Below are 18,956 nucleotides of genomic sequence, written 5' to 3' on the forward strand. Positions count from 1 at the left end.
AAGCTTGATAAAAATGAAAAAAAGAAAATTTCAAATGGCACTTAGAGGCTTTTGCATCTGAACTCTTTATATATATATATATATATATACACATATATATCAGACTACAATCAGACTACAGTTACCTTTTATCACATGATTACATGTTACATGTTGTGTAAATGATAAGCCAAAGCTCATAAAATGTTTTCCGTTTTCAGTTGAAGATTATGTTGTGTAAACTGTGTGATGGAGGCTTGAGGTGAAGCTGAGGGATCCAAAGGTCAAGGCAGAGCTGATGCCCAAACCCCACTGGAGGAGCCAAGGGACTGAAGGGAGACAGCGGAGACAAGGCAGAGGAACTGTATGGCTTTGCCACTGGAGGAGGGAGAGGGAGGCCAGGACCATTTCACAACGAAGGAGACTTGGAGCTGGACTTATCTTGTGATAGTCTCAGCTTCAGACGTCACTCCCACAGACCGTTGGGTGAACATCTGATGCACATCTGATGAGGAGTTTCAAAGTCGCAATTTAATTGGTTGAATTATATAGGATGTCCGAGAGATGTGTGTGTCGCGTTCTTTATCGGTCCACCTGGAAACAAATGCTTTGTTGTCAAAACCCCTCGTGGAAGAAAAATAAAAGTTGTTTAAAACTCTGATAGTTAATGCTAACCAGGATCAACTAAACGCTGGATTTTCAAAAGTATGTGAAGTTCGGGGCTCCATTGGTGCAGTAAACTTTCACAACTTTTCTGAATGTATAATTTATCAGATGCATGCCATGTCAGGGGTTACGTGTGGATAAATAAGAAATAACGTTAAAATAAAAAATAAGTTGAGAGATGCATTACGTTGAATGAACGACAATAACAGACATTTAATAAACACAAAGTGCACTAGCATACAGTACACATCACAACGTAACGCTAATACAAAACAATGAACTGAATATAGGGGATTATCACGCCGATACGTAGTACTTCCGTATTCTGTGATCTTTGTGCACTGCCACTTCCGTTGAATCACCGATCTCGCTGGCGAACTGATGAAGGACTACACTAAGTTTATTTATACGGCATCCCTGGTAAATTAGTCTGATTCACTAAAGTGCCGGCTGCAAACAAACGTGCTACCTTGTTTTATTTTAAAGTTTTAATCCACTTCTTCCTTATACTCAATTCAGTCGGGAATCCATGAAAACTTAAGTAGGGTTGGCGTTGTTGGTTAGATTTACAAAGTGGAACAGAGAAGTGACATAAATATAATTCGTCAACTGCGTCGGAAGTGGATATGCACAAAGTTGACAAATGCCGCCCATGAAACCCGGAAGTGTGATAATCCCATATTGGGTTTATGAAGGTGGCAATAAACGAAACAGGAAACAGGTGAGAACTAGTAATAAACCATGACAACTAATGTATGACTAGAACAAATAGTGACAAAGAAAACTAAAGATTTATAATAGTTTTTACGACTGCTGCTCGTCAGACTGTGTGAACAACATGATCCCGCTGTAAGCCATGTCACATTGTGGGATCTAGGCCTACCCAGCACTTAATTTGTACATCAGCTGAAGCTGTTGTTGAATCAATAGTATAAATGGAACATTGTGGCAACCCTATTATTTTGATCATGAATGATTGCTTTCATTATAGGAAAATATTAGTAATAAGAAATGTATTCAATATAATATTTAGCTGATCAATTACTGCTTAGTTACTCTACAGATCTGTGAATCAAAAAATAAGCATACTTACTTTGCAAGTATGTGCCCTATGATCTAACCAAACAGATCTGACAGTTTGACTTAATAACTATGGACAATATGAATTACATGTGACTAATAATAATCACTTTCCGGAAAAGTCTATGAGCTGATGGTTCTAGAAAACTTTGCTATGTTTAATCCTTAATAGAGGAAAAATTCTCAGCTTTTTAAAACAAGTGCTTGACCATGTAAGATTACAAGTTAAGCACTGCAGGAGGTTTGGTAACATTATAGCCTCAAAGGTCGCAAATCTCTGCTTGACATAAATCGTCTCCACTATTGACTTGGAAATAAGAAGGATGAAGCCAGAGTTTATTCAGCATAATAAGATAAACACAATGCCATGCTATTGAGGCTAGAATGTAATTGTCATATATTGACAGGAATAAGAAGGACTGTAATTATATACATATTGCTGTAACTGTATATTACATACAAGTATTGAATATAAGTGAAATTATCTCCCCTTCATCAGTATTACATAAGCACAGGGTTACTACAGAGCATTTCTATGTCAACAAATTCTAACAAATCACAAAAACTGCACCACCTTGTGGTAGGTCTTTTTAAAAGGAGACTTTATGTTAAATCAATGCTTGGTAGAAATGAGGACCTATATAAATGTTATTTTATATGAATGTACTGCTTAATTAGTACAGATACATACAGATTTTCCCCAGGCCTGTTAAAAAGTCAGTGACTGCACATTAAGCTGATTAGATGGTGCTTCCTATACGTTCATCTCAAGCCTGAAATTCACACACACCACTTCCAAAGGACAGTTTCAAAAGACTTTATCCAGTAGTTTTCAAGTGCTTTCAAAATTAGAGGACTAAAAAGAATATGAAATGTACCTATTTTAAATATTTGAATTTATTAAAAATCTCTTTGAATAAAAATAACTGACCACTGGAGGATGACATGATGATTAAAACATTATGTCTTGCAAATAGGCTACATCCAACATTGTTATTTCTTGTATACATCCAACAATTTTCATTTAATGCTTGATGTCCCAATGTTTAGTCAATATAGGCCTACAATGCTCCATAACATTCATAATCCCACTTATCGCCTCTTCTTTAAATCTGTAGCCTACACAAACATTTTTTCCCCTTAATTCTGCAACATGAAAAAACAAATCAAAAGTTATCTAAAGTCTATAAGTCTGGGATTGCAGTAAATTGATTAATTAGATTATATTAAATTATATAGGCTACCACTGAATAACATGAAGCAATGCACTTAAATGTTTGCACATCATCCATTTGTCCTAGATGCACAGGTTAGCGCCTGCGCAATCAAACTACCTTGCCCTACTTCTGGACCAAGAGCCGTATATACCTGAGCGCATTCATCGCCCCCTCCTACTCGAGCTCTCATTGCAGTAGGAGGGTCCATGTGCACACAATCACGTCGCTACGCAAGTCTGTCTGAGTCCTCCGCTGTTTTTATTAGTCTTCAGTTGGGCGCCTTCAACAATCTAGCAGCAATGTGCACGTAAACAGAAAACTGTCGACAGGACGTTTCGGTGAAGTCGCTGTCGACCGTTGTACGCGTACAGTGCGCTGTCGTTAAGGATCTCGCGTCATGCGCGCGGCACTGTGCGGTGCGTTCAGCTGTCACAACTGGAACTAGTATGCAAGCAGTCGCAACACTGGGAATACTTCTAAACACAACTTAACGGCACTGTTTAGTGCCATTTTCTCAGTTTTGTCCATCGGATTACTTGCGGCCAGCAGAAAAGATAACTGTCAAAATTGGATGTTATAACTACGGTAAGATGTCTTAATATTATAGCTCAATGAAGAACAAACCAGTACTGTATGTAGCCTAACTACTGCAAATGCAGACGCGTTTGTCTAAAACTTGTCTAAAACTTGATGTTTAACTTGACAGGATCCCTGTGCTGTGCATGAGGTGAAAATAAACATATAAATAAACAAATAGGCCTATAATTACACCTGTATAGTAACAATAATGCACGTATCAATGTAATCTGTACAAATATCCTTTGCATCATATGTTTGACGTTTTCTCGCCTAAACTAGATAAATTCACAGCCGACTGGATTTATGCAAGTGAATACTTTTTCATCAGTTTCGTTTAAGCAAACGCAATATCACATATGAAATCAAGCCATAGCCTATACAAAATACGGTATTGCTTGTTATATCAAAGCTCATCATGATCTCTCGCTCCGTCGACAAGTTCTTCATATGATTCATTTCCTTTCACGTTAACATCATCTTATAACTGTAGGCGTGTACTTAAGTACACAGAGTTGTGCGAAACTGAAGTCAGAAGGGGCACAATAATTGCCAGTGATGTTCTGTCTGGTTAGACAGTGAGAACAGCGGCGAGTAAAATGTATTCTTGTGAAAATGCGCGCAAACATTAATACTTAAGCATGAGTGATTCACGTGACGTCATTTGATGAATAAAGTGCATCGCAACGATATTTAATCAGGAGTTATTTAGCAAAAGAATCAACTGCGTCACACGCATCATTCTGGAGGTCGCTAGCTTTGCAACGCAGCATGAATTATGACGCGTCCGAACTAACACGTAAAGTTTTTATAGGCTACACATAGAGCAAAGTTCGTAAATTAAATTCTACAAAGAATGTCGCAGCAGTTTTGTGGAGAAAAAGCTTATAAATATAAAGACTGACAGAGCGACGGGACCAATCCGTGAGTGGGGTGATAAACTCTTGGCGACAGTGTGTCTGCTTCTGTCCAATGGTTGTCCGCTTGAGCACGGTATCGTGGGAAGAAAGACGATAGGGAGGGGGAACAAAACATAAACAAAGAACTACGTCAAACGTTTAAAGCAACATTGTCATTACCATTTGACATTGCTTTTAAAAGTGCGATTAAAGTAACTGCATCTCGCTAGAGAAGAGCTAAGGCTACTTCTGACCTGTATTGATGGTGAACTAAGTCTTGTAGGCCTACTGGACATGAATGACAGTTTAAACTCGCAGCGGTCGGCTCGGCTTTCTCCTCTTTGTGCTGTGTAACAGGATGGGAAATTAACTTTTTTTTGTTGAAAATTTTGTGCACACCATTTTAATTTATTTATTCATTCATTTATTTAATCTAAAACAACTCATTACATGTGTTAGGGGACATTATGTGTCTTGACAGCTATTGTTGCTTGTTTTTAGATTCAAACCAGTTATTTTTTGCATTCACACTTTCTCAGTCCACTATTGCTTTTTTTTTTTTTTTTTTGGAGGTATGTTTAGGATGCCACCACCAGGACATATTACTTAAGGGTGCATTTGGAATTTCAGAAAGTGCAAACATTTGTCATTTCACCAACTAAATGTAACACTGCTAAAATGTACTTGTGTTGTAGGCCTATCGTTAACATCTGAGTGACAAAATGAGTCTCTTTGTTTTTAAAACATACCGAATGTATAATATAATGAAGATAAATAATTTTTATGCCATTCTACTTTTCTAGACATGAATAAACAAATAATAATAATAAAATTCAGAAACAAAGAATTTGTGGAGTAACATTTTTATTAATTTGACCTGATCTTTATGTTGATAATATCATCCCTCTTACATCCCTCCTTTTAGCAGGTAAAGGACCTTTTAAGGTGCAGACTGATAGCAGCTGAAGTTAGAGGGGGCAGCAAAGTAAAGCACAGAGGGTTGCTGAGAAAAGTTAGGCTACATGCTAAGTGGTCAAAATTCATATTCAATGAGATGGGTGAGTGAATCCCATGAAGCTACCTTGTAGGGCTGCACGATTAATTGAATTTTAATCAGAATAACGATGTTGGCTTCACACGATCAAATTCGTGCGATCAAGCGATATTTAAAATGTGTCATTCTGCGCTTTGAGTTTCCAGAAAAAAAAGCGCTATATAAATGTAATGAATTATTATTATTATTAATCATTCTGTTATTCCCACAGAATGCTCCGTATCAAAGTTGTTTTTTTGTTTGTTTTTTTGCAAAGCCAATCTAGCGCTCCGTAAACCACTGTCTGATCACGTGACTCCATTATCCCCAACAGATAGCACACGTATGTCTGCAAGATGTCTGTTAAAGATCACTTCATCTGGAAATCATCTTCTGTTTACTAACAAATGATAGACATCTGTAAGATGTCAGTTTAACATGCATTCTAAACTATTACATCTTTAAGACATCTAAATATCTATTTGACATTTGACAGGAAACGTCCTATAGATGTATTGCAGATGAGCAAACACTCTAAAAAATACGCCTTCCAGATGTAAACATGCACATCAAATAGACGTCTCTGTGATGTATGTGTGCTCTGTGCTATCTCGCACCTGCGCGAGAGAGACCGAGTGTGTCTGCGTGCTCGAAAGTGCACGAGAGATAGCGAGTGTCTGCGTGCGAGAGAGACAGGCAGAGTGACAGTGCGCGTGAGAGACCGAGTGTGAGTATTAGTAAATTACATTAATAAATTGGCAAATACTACATAGTAATATAAGTACTATGTAAGAGGCATGAAAGTTAGATTAATGGACTCCAATAATCAGTACTACAAACGTCTTGTTTTGAACTATTGTTTAATAGATAGAAATAATTTGAGCACATGAACTTCCATATGGAGGATTAAATAGATTAAATTTATGCAATAAGACTTCACAACTAATCACTGACACTGTACACAACATTTCTTTATTGTCAAATCTGAATTTCATCCATTAATCAAACTTCCATAGTGGATAGTTCTCCCTTGACATGTTCTCATTTGGTAACATTCTGTTATGGAATGTTTTTTTTTTAAAGTTTTTTTATTGATTGTATATTTTGCGTGTTTTATTCACGTCCATTATGCAGGTACAATGCAAGTTTATATTTTGCTTCCTAAAATATATTTACACAATGTAAAATGTAAAATAGGGCCCTGTTGAAGTTTTGCTGCATTTTCTTTATTGTTTTATTTATTTTTATTTATTCTTTAAGGAGATGCACTGAAATTTGGCCAATAAGAGGATCTATTTTATTTTGATTCACATAATTGTATATTAGCAGGAATAGCACAATGTGGATGTGAAAGCAGTTATAATTAGCTTATGTGACAATACAATTTGTTTTGGTTAAAATCAACAAATAATTAATTGTGATCTCAATATTGATCAAAATAATTGTGATTTTCATTTTGGCCCAAATCGTGCAGCCCAATGAAGAGCGTTGCATCTGATGTCTGCGGAGGCAGTGCCAGGACCCAGCACTGCTAAAAGAGTTTCATTAGTTAATTTACAGATTTACTCATTTTGTGGATTCACACAGCGTGGTGGTGAAAACATAGTAAACCACATGGGAAATCTAAAATAAATTTGTCAAATAGAAAACATTTCAGGTTGGGGATTGTGGTTGGGGTTGACCATGGATTGAAGGAGACAGCATGGCCCCTGCATTTAGGAAGAAGAGGGCAATTTTACAAAGAAGCAAAAAGTGGACCATTTAAATCCAAGGATAGAAATTGATCATGAAAAACAAAAACAATGAATGTATTTGGTGAAAAATATAGTATGAATAAGAAAAATGTACCATTTGATATTTTTAAAGCCCAGTGAATCCTATAAATAAAAGATACATTTCTTTGTAATCACAATATGCAAAGATTTATTTATTGTAGGATGTCTATAATGCATTTTCCCAAAAATATTCAAACTAAACCTATAATGATTTTGTGTGCTATTTGGTTTGAAAGTCTAACTAATAAGATTTCTTTGTACTAATCAAAACATTGCCATTTTGACTGCAAGGTCTAAATATCTCCAATTTATTGGCCCATTAGGTTTATCAAATGGTCCAGGTATGGAGACTAAAAGATACCAAAGTTACTCCGAAGGGGCAACTCCAGAAAATAAATGGGCACAGATGCCAAACACCATGGAGTATTGCTGTTCTGCAGAAGAGAGTTTAACAAACAGTGATGTGCTCATGGATATTGTAAACTCGAGCAATGCCCCTAATGCGCCGTCTGCCTGCAAGGACAACAACTTTAAGACTACCCAGACAACAGTGCTTAGAGTTAACCAGAATCAACCATTACAGTTTCCCTCCTTCAACAACTCCTTCAACAACCGCAAGTCAGAAACAGATTCAAAGGAGCTCTCCAAAACGGTTGCTGAGTCTATGGGTTTGTACATGAATGCTGCCAGGGAGGCAGATTTTGGCTTTGCCCAACATGGTACTGTGGGTGGGCAGGGTAGCCCAGGGAAACTGTTTCCTCTTTGTGGGAAAGCAATTGAAGACAGGCAGTCCAGAACAACTGGGAGCCCAAAGATGAAAGCTCCCCCAGCTTCATTCCCACCTGGGTCCCAACAAACCAATGATGGCCCTCAGGATTGTGCTGTAGTCTCTGGCTCAGTGCCCTCTGCAATGACCACCGTTCTTTCTCGCAGCACTGATGGGTCTGGCCCCATGTCTAGTCCTACAGGACACAACATGGTGTCGTCCACTACCAGCCCCACCTACTTTGATTCTGACTGTCCGTCGTTGGCTTCTGCCAGCACCAACTTGACCCAAGGTCACCACACCAGCCCCAACACCTGTAGCCCTGCAAAATCCAGCATGGTGGGGTCACCTCCACTGGCTAGTCCACTCAGTGTTATGAAGTCTCCGGTTTCCAGCCCTCATAGTATAGGTAGTGTGAGGTCACCACTTTCCTGTAACACCAATATGAGATCATCTGTCTCAAGTCCAACAACAAATGGAGGCAATACCTGTAACATTAGACCATCCATCTCCAGTCCGCCCACTGTTGGCAGCATGGCCATGTCCAGTCCCAGGAACTCATCAAGGGGATTCTCTGTCTCTAGCCCTTCCAGTGGATTGGGCCTAGTGCAAAATGATGCCAACAGCCCTGAGAGCCAAGAGCATGACTTCAAGGGATTCGAGTTTCCGAAGGTAGAGAACGTGGATGGGGAAATATTTAACATCGGATTGGATGCTATGGGAGTGGCCAAATACATCAAAAATGAACCTGGGACTGATTACAGGAGCATGTGCCTAGGCAGCAGCAAGAGCGCTATGCCACACTCTCCATTCGTGACTCAAATTAAGACGGAGCCAAACAGAGAGGTAACTTGTTCGAACCTCCATTTTGTTGAGCCGCAACACTCTCTGGGCTGCTTTCCTTCTGCAGAGACCACATACTTGTCTTTGAGGGATAATATTGACGAATATAGTCTTTCTGGGATCTTGGGACCTCCTGTTTCTTCTCTTAATGGCAACTATGAACCTGGTGTGTTTCCTAACAATAGCCTGCCCAAGGGGATTAAACAGGAAACCAATGATGGCAGCTATTACCAAGAGAATAATAATGTGCCCACGTCGGCTATTGTTGGTGTTAATTCAGGTGGACATTCATTTCATTACCAGATCGGAGCGCAAGGAACAATGTCGTTTTCACGCCACAATTTGAGAGACCAGACGAACCCCTTGTTGAATCTAATTTCTCCAGTTACTGGATTAATGGAGACGTGGAAAACTCGCCCAGGGTTGTCACAGGGGCCTCTCTCTGTCAGGGGGGATGGCTATCCAGGCCCAGTCTGCCTTACAGAAAACATGGAAAGGTAAGACACAAGCTTGTCTTTTATTATTGTTTTGCCACAAGATGTTGAGGAAGTGCTTAAAACATTTTGTCTTGTGTTTTCTTGTTCTCAAAAACATTCTTGTTCTCAAAAACAAATTTTGTCTTGTGTTTTTTTTCTTTTTTTTTCACATTTGCATTTGAAACATCCTTTTTTTCCTAATGGGAAAGACTTGCCACTTTTGTGATGCACTAAGTCATCAACATGTGATCTCAAACCAACATTATTAGGTTAGACAATGAGATTATTAGTAGAAGCAAAGTGTTCTACTAATATCCGCTATAGGAGGGAAGCAAAGTTCCTTCTTATCAGTGATTGTGAACATTAACATAAGATATTGTGTTTTTATCAGAAGGCCCTGGTAGATATTGTGCAATGAAATATATCTTGTTATTGAGTCCAGTCATTATGCAGCAGCATCATACATAATTAATTGTAGGTCAAGTACCGTTCTCTAAAAAAAACAATGATAAGCAGTTTTTATGAAAGGCTCTTAAACAAACAGTGGGAGATATCGAAGAAGACAGAAATGTGATGTTAATGATTTGAGACAAGGAACTGATTGATTTTAAGCCAGTGATTAATGCTCAAATAAAAATAACTGGATATGTAGCGTACAATGACTATTAGGGAGAAACTTTGAAACTGAGATTGTGACCTTGTTCACTATAGCCATTGCAATATGAATGTTGAATGGGGTGTGCACGGATATTCGAATGTGCACGAATATTCCAAAAAATTTTGAGACATATACATGAATATTCGATCTGTAATTATTATTTGAAAATAAAATACTAATCGAATTGTATAAGTTGCTTTATTGTAAATGCAGTGATCCATGATAAATCCAAAGCACTAACTCACAATTATAATTAAATGCACTGGGTGGCGCTGTGGAGCGTGTTTAACAAGTTGTTTGGATTCGATCACATAATGTTGTCGTCTGCCTCGCGAAGTTTGGAATTAGGCTACTCAAAGGAAAATTAACTTACTAAATGATCTTACAAAATGGGAATTACTTTTAATAAAATTAATTAATGAATCTGAGTTATAATATCAGCACCATGAGAAATCACATGAAATCCAAACACCAGTTGACAGTAAAACAGGAAAGAAAGCAGTTTATAACTGCTTCACGACTGCAGGTAAAGCACAGCTGTACCCCAAGTGATCCGAGATGATAACTTATCTCATAGCTTTTAATGATTTTGAGACATATAATATGCTTCCTTTAAATTTCGTTGAGGGTGACAGGTTTAAGAACAGAAAACACAAAGTGCTGTCAGAAACTTCACTTAGAACACCGTTATCTTTGTCTCTGCAATGTCTGTCAGCACAGCATGTTTTCTCACTCGAGCATGTGGTGAAATAAATAAATGGTGACAAAAACGTAAAAAAAATTAAAAACCCTTAAACTTAAAAACTAATGTATTTTTCGTTAAACACCATTTAAAGGTGCTATATTTAACTTTTCTACTAAAATTAATCCTCTTTTATTGCCTGTGTGTTAAGAGGTTGTAATCACACATTACAATGATCCACCTGTCTTGGATTTTGCTATTACCACTGAAGGCCAGTATTCCTATTTCTACGTGAAGTCTCCTGGTTGTATTTTCTGTGAAATCCATCGGATGTGGTGTGCATTCGGGCTCCCAAGCCGAGCAGCACTATTACCATAGCTTAACCTAATTCAGAGTATGACGACAATACTACAGATGGAAAGTTACGCAGATTTCACGGTTCCCTTCAGACACCATGGTTTAGTACGATTTCGATAAAATGGAGTGAAAAGCAAAACAGAAATATAGAAGGCATTTTTATAAATGTCTTAAACCTTGTATTTTTTAACCCTACTATTATATTTCTTTCCTGTTTACACTAATTGCATTTTGGGGTCTATATGACCCCAAAGATGCACAGAGCTTTTGTACAAAAAATATACATTTTAATAATACAAATTATATATCATTTTTTTCAGTTACTTCTCATCTATATTTTTATGCTGTGTTTTGGGGGATATGAAGTACTTTTGTACCTATTTACTGCAGAATTCCTCAACTACAGCATTAGCATAAATATGAAATATTACATTTTTATGAAAAAAAACACATTAATGATGATCAAATTTAAATATGAGTTGTTTCTGGATATTGATCTAGGTGTCTAATGCATAATTCTGCCATCTGCTGGTAAGATGTTTTTTTGTAGATAATATAGTTTTAGCCAGAAAGTGTAATTACCATATACTTCCAGCAGAGGCCCCATTGAAATCCATTCATTTTTCTAAATGTGACTTACTGCTCTTATAACAGCTTTTGTTATGAATATATATATTTAAACATTTAAAATACATTAAATCAGTATTTTGTCAAAGTTTACAATTATTTTTGTTGTTGTTCGGGGTATTTTTAAGTATCTTGTTATTGCAATAATGTTTTATAAATTTGCAGTAATCCCAAATAAATTTGCAATAATGCCACATTAGTTGCCACTAAAAGAAAATACTTAATTGCAATTACATATTATTTCAATAATCAAAATGCATCAAATGATTAACTTTAGAATAAGAAATTAATTTTTAAAAGGTAAATAAAAACAAAAAAACAAACAGCTATAGGCGGATAGGAATAGTAAAGAGTAAAGAGTAAACACACCTGTGTGTCTGTGTGTGTTTGTGTGCGCACGCATGCATGTGTGTGTGTAATCATGATCATTCCACATTGTTTTTTTGCTCCAATGCCAGGCCTTCATTTTTATGTGAACATTTTTAGATTTATGCTGGAATTACTATTATTTTTTTTTGGGCCAATTTCAATAAAAATGGTCTCTTTTGCAGTCACACCTGTATGTTTGTGTGTGTCTCTGTGTGTGTGTGATATGTGTGTAGTCATGTTCTTTTCATTTAATTTTCATTGCATTTGTGCTCTCATACCATACCTTCATTTGAGTGTGATTTTTTTTAGATTTATGCAGAAATTATTGATTTTATTTCCCAATTTCTATAAAAATGCTCCCTATTGCAGTCAAACCTCTATCTCTGTGTGTATTTGTGTCTGTGTGTGTGCACATGAGTGTGTGATAATGTTCATTCCACATTGTATTAGTGATCTACTACCAGACCTTCATTTATGTGTGAGAATTTTCAGATTTATGCTGGAATTATTGATTTTATTTGCCAGTTTCTATAAAACTGCTTTCTATTGTAGTCACACCAGTGTGTGTGTTTATGTGTGTGTACACGTGTGTGTGCATGTTATCATGTTCGTTCCACATTGAATTTGTGCTCTAGTACCAGTACTTCATTGCGGTATAGAAATTTTCTGATCTATTCTGGATTAAGTGATTTTTTTTTACAAATGAAAAATAAAAAACACATTTTTTTCGATTTTCCCATTTATTTCAATTGGGGTCATATTGACCCCAAAATGCAATGAGTGTGACTTTTTTTTTTACATACCTTTAGAACAACCGAATCAAGCCCAGTTTTTTTGTGTGTGTATAGATAGATAATGTAGAAAAAGTCACAAAATTTTATGCATCTGAGATCAAGGGAACCATGTTTATTTACTTCGGAAAAGTCGATTGGGGTCATATTGACCCCAAGTATAAAATGAGGGTTAAATAAGTTTTAATAATAAAGGCATAGAACCAGTTCATTTATGGAAACAAAACAAAAAACAAAATCTCTCCGGTTCTACGTGATTCACGTAAATTACCCGATTGACCAATAAAACGGCGATTTTCGACGAAAAGTGACACGTTTGCAGGTCTGCTTATGCTAGACTACATGCCTGGCTAAATGCAGTCAATGTAACGTTGTCATGGTACGAGCATGGAGCATTAGTTCAACGTCAAGCTAATAAAAGTAGCCTATTGTAACGTTGCAGTGGGAGTTTACATGAGTTTACAGCATGTTGTATGATGCTTTCTCTGGTGTGTTGAAAGTCTCAGTGTGGCCTTGTACCATGAGTGCTCGCTCTTGTAAAAATTGGTTGCAATCTGAAACATCACCAATAGAGGCCACTAAAAAATACATATAGCACCTTTAAATAAACTAATATTCAAATATTCGGTTTTTATGAGCCCGAATATTCGAATGCAATATTTTCGAAAAATGCCCATCCCTGAGGCCTTTAGGAAATGCTCACCAGTTACTGAAGTCATAAATGTTTGCTTACCAGACTGTATATTATCTGGTTGCATAATTTCTTTAACAAGCTTGCAAAGTGCAGGAAGCCCTAAACAGTTCTAATCTATAAAGCATATCCCATCTGACAGGCAAAACTTTTATACGAGTCAGATGTTTACTGAGTTAACTGAGTGATGCATTAAACCCCCTTTTCAGAATGTGTTCATTTGATGCTATTCTGAGACGAGGCAATTACAGCTAGCCAAGCTCTAGCAGTATAGCTAATGATTTTCACCCCTTCCCAGATGTCCTCTGAAACAGTCAGCCAAGCACTCGTTCAAAATCGTTTTTTTTTTTTTTGCCATGCTAATGATATCAGGAAATATGTAACGCTAAGTTGGCTAATGAGATAAAGTAAATGTCAGTTGTTAATATAGGTTTGTGGCTTTCTGTCATGTATTTTTCAGCTAAAGAGCTTTAACTTTAATAACTTAAAGGTAACTTCCATAATTCATTTAAAGAGGTCATTTTTTTAAAAGTCTGTTTACTTAAGAGTGCAGATTCAAGCTGAGCTCACCACTGTAGCACCATCTATTATGGAGCAGTCCCTTCAGACTGGCTACTAGGCTGCAGTGAATTATTTAAGTTTAAGATTTACATAGCACATATCTTACTGTCTTAGTGCTATTTACAGTTCTTTGTGTGTGTATATATATATATATATATATATATATATATATATATATATATATATATATATATATATATATATATTGGTTACAGGAGGTGTGGTCAAGATAAACTAAAAAGAAAAGCATTTTAAAGCATGTTTCAATACAGGTTAATATTAATTAATACATTTGTTAATTTATGTTACTTTCATAATAAATGATTTTAGTTTAAAACATTGAATTAATACAACTTTAAATGTAAATATTAACATGAACAAAGATTAATAATCTTTTCCTGTTCAAAAGTTTGGGGTTGGTAATATTTTTAAATCTTTCTGAAAGAAGACTTATACGCACCAAAGTTGCGTTTATTTAATAAATAAATAAAAATGTAATATTGTGACATATTTTTACCATTTTAAATAACTTATTTAAACAGTTAAAGTTCCAATACCTCTGTTATTTTCTTGATAGCATAAGTAATGATGAACAAAGCATCAGCATTAAGTGTAACTGGAACATGAATTTACATAAAATGAAAAAAAAAAAATAAAATAAAAAGTGAGGTTTTTGCCGCCTCATTTCAGAACACCACTGCACGCCACTGATCAAGAGAAACCCATTTTTATTTTTTACCCAAAACCTTGACATATATATTGCCTTTGAGTATACCAAAATTTAGAAACGTTCTCATTTGGTTCAATGGTTTCATGCTGTCACCAAGTTTAAATCAATAACTAAATGAGTGTGTGACAGAGGTGAGAGGCACTGATCTAAAAACTTGTAACTGAAAGGTTAATATTCAGGTTCTTGGGATGTCAGTCAATTAAGAGAAAAAAGGACTACAAATATACAGATAACGATATGAAAGATACAATGATACAGCAGTTTACTTTGAAGGCAACCTATATAGAGGGAGTCACATCACTGCTGACAGGATCAAAGTCACCCTCATCCTAATGAGATCCAGCTTAGCCAGAATGTCAGAGTAGATGACAGTCAGAGGTGGGATGGCTTACTGCCACGATGGCCCCAGCTGGCCCTCAACATCATGCATTATGCCTGGTCAGTCAATATGTCTTTGTGTTTTTTTCCTCTCTTTCTGTCTGTTTTACTTTTATATTCTTTTAGTCTTTCTCTAATGTTACTTTCTGTGTATCTGTTTTTGTCACCTCCTTCATAAGCCATTAGGTTCATCATAGGAGCCTTATGGTACTCACAACAGATCTTTGATATCCACATTAACTATAATCCATTATTGAGTCAATTACACGTGAAAAGAGAAAAAAAATGTGTACATAATATAAAAATCAACCAGAAGGGCTGAAAGAGAAAAGCAAGTGAGAAAATGACATAGGAAAAAAAGTGGGGATGGGGAGAGGGACATTTTTGGTGCCTTCAAGCTGTGCATAGAAGTATAAGGAAATCTCTTCATGCCTTTTTTTTCTTATTCCTATCACTGTAGCTATGGTATACCAGTACAATGCATTTTATTTAATAACGAGTGAAAGAATAAGCCGTTTGTTGTTTGAATACAATAAGGAAAATTGACAGTGAGTATTGAAGAGGTCATATAATGCCATTTTGCTAGTTAACAAGTTAACATGAATATTTAGGGTCTAAATGAAAACTTTGTAATATACTTAAATTACATTAGTATTGTAATAAAACACTAATGGCGCTTTTCCACTGCATAGTACGGTACGGTTCGGCTCAGTACACTTCGACTCGGCGCGGAACAGTTCGGATCGCTTTGCGTTTCCACTGCAGTAGTACCCCTTCAAAGTGTGTGGGACTGATCGTTATTTGCGCGCGCCTCTACTGCCATGACATCATCTTAAAAGCGCCATATTTTCAAACCCACAACACAGGAACAATGGAGACTATCGAGGGATGGTGTTCCTGATTCTCGGTATGTGGTTGTTTTTAACTGCTAGACGGAAAAATGTGTTTAAAATGAGGCTGATGGCAGCAAAACAAAAATACTGCTAAAAAAGTGTCTCGTGTCTTGTGTCGCAAATCCAATGACGCTAGTGACGCTGGTAGTGACGATTCTGTCTGACCAATCAGTGATCTGCAGTGTTTCACGTCACATTTTAGTACCGGTACGGTAGGCTTGGAACCTCAACAGACCAGGTACCATTTAAAGCGACCCCAAGCGAACCGTACTGTACCGTACCATGCAGTGGAAAAGCACCACAAGTGAGCCGTACCGAACCGAACCGTACCGTACTATGCAGTGGAAAAGCGCCTTAATTTAAAAAAAAAGCTGACAAAAACAGCTCTGTTTTCAGCATGCTGTTTCAGTCCCGCCCCTCTGTTCATTGGTGTGTTTTGACACAAAGCGTGTGGAGTGTTACCCTGACAACAGTTGAGGGTATATTTTGGAGAAAGAATGGCAGCGGGAGTCTCTGAGGACACATCTGTGCAACCATATCAATTTGTACCCAAGTTGGACCCGGAACAAGATTACAGCTGCAAAGAAGTTTGACAATTAATGCTCGAACAGGACGTTTCTGAATGGTTTGTTAACGTAATGTCACTTCGATCTATTTTTCTATGCACTGCCAGTGTAGAGTAGTGAGATACAAACGCTATGTGTTTACTGATGTATAGGTTAGTTCATTGACAGATTGATGTTACAGTTAATGGTCCTGAACAACTTTTTTTTTCACTATTTTCAAAGATTAATAACAGGTTAATACAACTTTACACTCACTTCTTCTGGAGGTGCAGCAGGGACATGAATAGTTACTAAGTTACTAATTCTTTTTTCAGGAGCAGCTTTTTAGCAAAACCAGATTTATACTGACCAACGTTTATAAAGCAGTCTGGTGAGAAATGACTTGCACAAACATGAAAGCTTAACTTTGCTCATGGGGAATATTTCCTTCGAAAACAAAACTCAGCCTCTGCGTCTTCAGTGGCTCGGATTCATGAACATCAAAATGACCGTGTTCGTTATTACGCCCAAGAACAGAACAACACAATCGCTTAGACGCCATTCTGCTCCAGTGCATCAACAATGATGGACTACGATGATAGCTCGCTCAGGGCGGGTCTGTATTGAAACGCTGCTGTCAATCAACAATCATGGGAGGGGCATCTGACTTAGTTACTTCACAAAATCAAGCGGCTCGATTTGAGGCAGGGGAAAACATATAAGGAGATTAAAACAAAAACACTGATGGATTTTTATCATTATATGATGGTTGTGTACAGGCACTGCCAACACACATTTTAGTACAATCAACTTGTAAAAGTGCATGTAGCATTATGTGACCCCTTTAACAGAGAGGAATGGAAAATCCCCTGTAACCAAACAAAATTATGCAATTGAGTGATGCAGCATAGCATTGGGGCAGCAGATCACACCACTAGCAATGACATTTTCAGTGAATTTTACATTTCAGTGAATTTACTCAGAGCAGAAGTTGCTTGTTTGTGTGTGTGTGTGTGTGTGTGATATAAATATATGCATATAATACATCATTATTTATATTAATAATATAAAAAATATATATTAATAAACAAATTATATCTTCACCATGTGTACAATTCATTATTATTATTTTTAAATATATTTTTACTCTACAAAACTTCCTTTAGTTAATTTAATTTAGGACATTTTGGGTGCCCTAGAAATGTATGCATGCTGTTTTGTATTTTTTATTTCCAGCTGCAGACAAGCTGAAATTAGTTTGAAGCACAGAGACTGTATACCATATTGCATAGTCATTCTAGTAAAAGAAACACAATTAAAATTGATCAAATAGCATATTTTCCACATTTTAGATTATCCATAGATGGGATTGGGCGAGTGCCCTGGGGCAGCAGCCAATAGCAGCAGTACCAAATGATTAAGGGAATGAATAAACCTTTAAAATAGATTTAGATAAATTTCAAAATTAGATAAATTTCATGTTTATATATATATATATATATATATTATTTTGCTGGAATATGCAGATATAAAATGAACAGTTAATGATAAAATATATATAGAGAGTATATAAAATATGCATATAAAGAATTGCAGTTGGGTCAGGTTACAGTGTAGCCTATTTCTTCGATATGAAGAAAAGACAGAGACATTGATCGGCATCACCAGCAGAAGGCACTAGCAGCGAAAAATGTCTCAACTAATACTTATACTTTAGCAGCAGCTAATGTTGTGAGCAAAGGTTGTAGCATAACAAAAAGTCTAGAAAAATACTGTATGTGATGCTGTCGATTTTAAATTTGTGCATTGGTTTTCTCTTTTAGTTGGTTGGTTTAAATATGCGTATTACATACATAACTTTTGTTTCAATCTTGACAGAATTCATTCAGATTGATGATTCAATGGTGATAATCTGAAAAATGACTAGTGGACCATTGTCCTGCTCCACTTCACAGACGCTGAGTGAAAGGAGAATTTTAGAATGACGGGACACTTATTTATCAGACACTTTTTCAACCGGAAGAACATTCGGAGCGTCTTACAGCGTCATTACGCTATTTCAACATCATTGCACATACGCAGTCCTTTCAGTTTCAGTTTTTTACCCGATCAAGTGTTTACATGTTCTCTCAGTCTCAATCGGATTAGAAAAGGAATAAACCACCCCTTTCAATCCAATCATAATTCGATTCCAATCAAGCTTAACTGGATCAATAAAAGCTTTTCAGTTCAATTGAACAGTCAATTCGATTACAAATACGATAGATTTCGTTTCATTTAAACGATTTTTCTGCTGTGCGTCTCTGTGGTGCTGAATTTAGCTGATTTTTGGACTTGCTTATTTGGTATATGTTTTTTAGACAA

The 18,956-nt window shown here is 36.6% G+C and overlaps 1 protein-coding gene and 1 long non-coding RNA gene across 2 annotated transcripts in view; one reads left to right on the forward strand and one right to left on the reverse strand.

Annotated features, from left to right (window-relative positions):
* Window positions 1-163: 163 nt before the first annotated feature.
* LOC148978512 (uncharacterized) overlaps window positions 164-18,956 on the reverse strand; it is a 91,695-nt gene continuing 72,902 nt past the window's right edge. The window contains exon 3 of the long non-coding RNA XR_016169018.1: window positions 164-573. This is a non-coding gene — a long non-coding RNA (uncharacterized LOC148978512). The remainder of the gene's footprint in view (window positions 574-18,956) is intronic.
* nr3c2 (nuclear receptor subfamily 3, group C, member 2) overlaps window positions 3,113-18,956 on the forward strand; it is an 84,315-nt gene continuing 68,471 nt past the window's right edge. The window contains exons 1-2 of the mRNA XM_039691029.2: window positions 3,113-3,527; window positions 7,549-9,331. Coding sequence (XP_039546963.2) covers window positions 7,569-9,331 — 1,763 coding nt within the window. The 5' untranslated portion in view covers window positions 3,113-3,527; window positions 7,549-7,568. The remainder of the gene's footprint in view (window positions 3,528-7,548; window positions 9,332-18,956) is intronic.

The sequence above is a fragment of the Pimephales promelas genome, chromosome 6 (genome assembly GCF_988280905.1).
Source record: "Pimephales promelas chromosome 6, fPimPro1.hap1.1, whole genome shotgun sequence".
In the NCBI taxonomy this organism is placed as follows: Eukaryota; Metazoa; Chordata; class Actinopteri; order Cypriniformes; family Leuciscidae; genus Pimephales; species Pimephales promelas.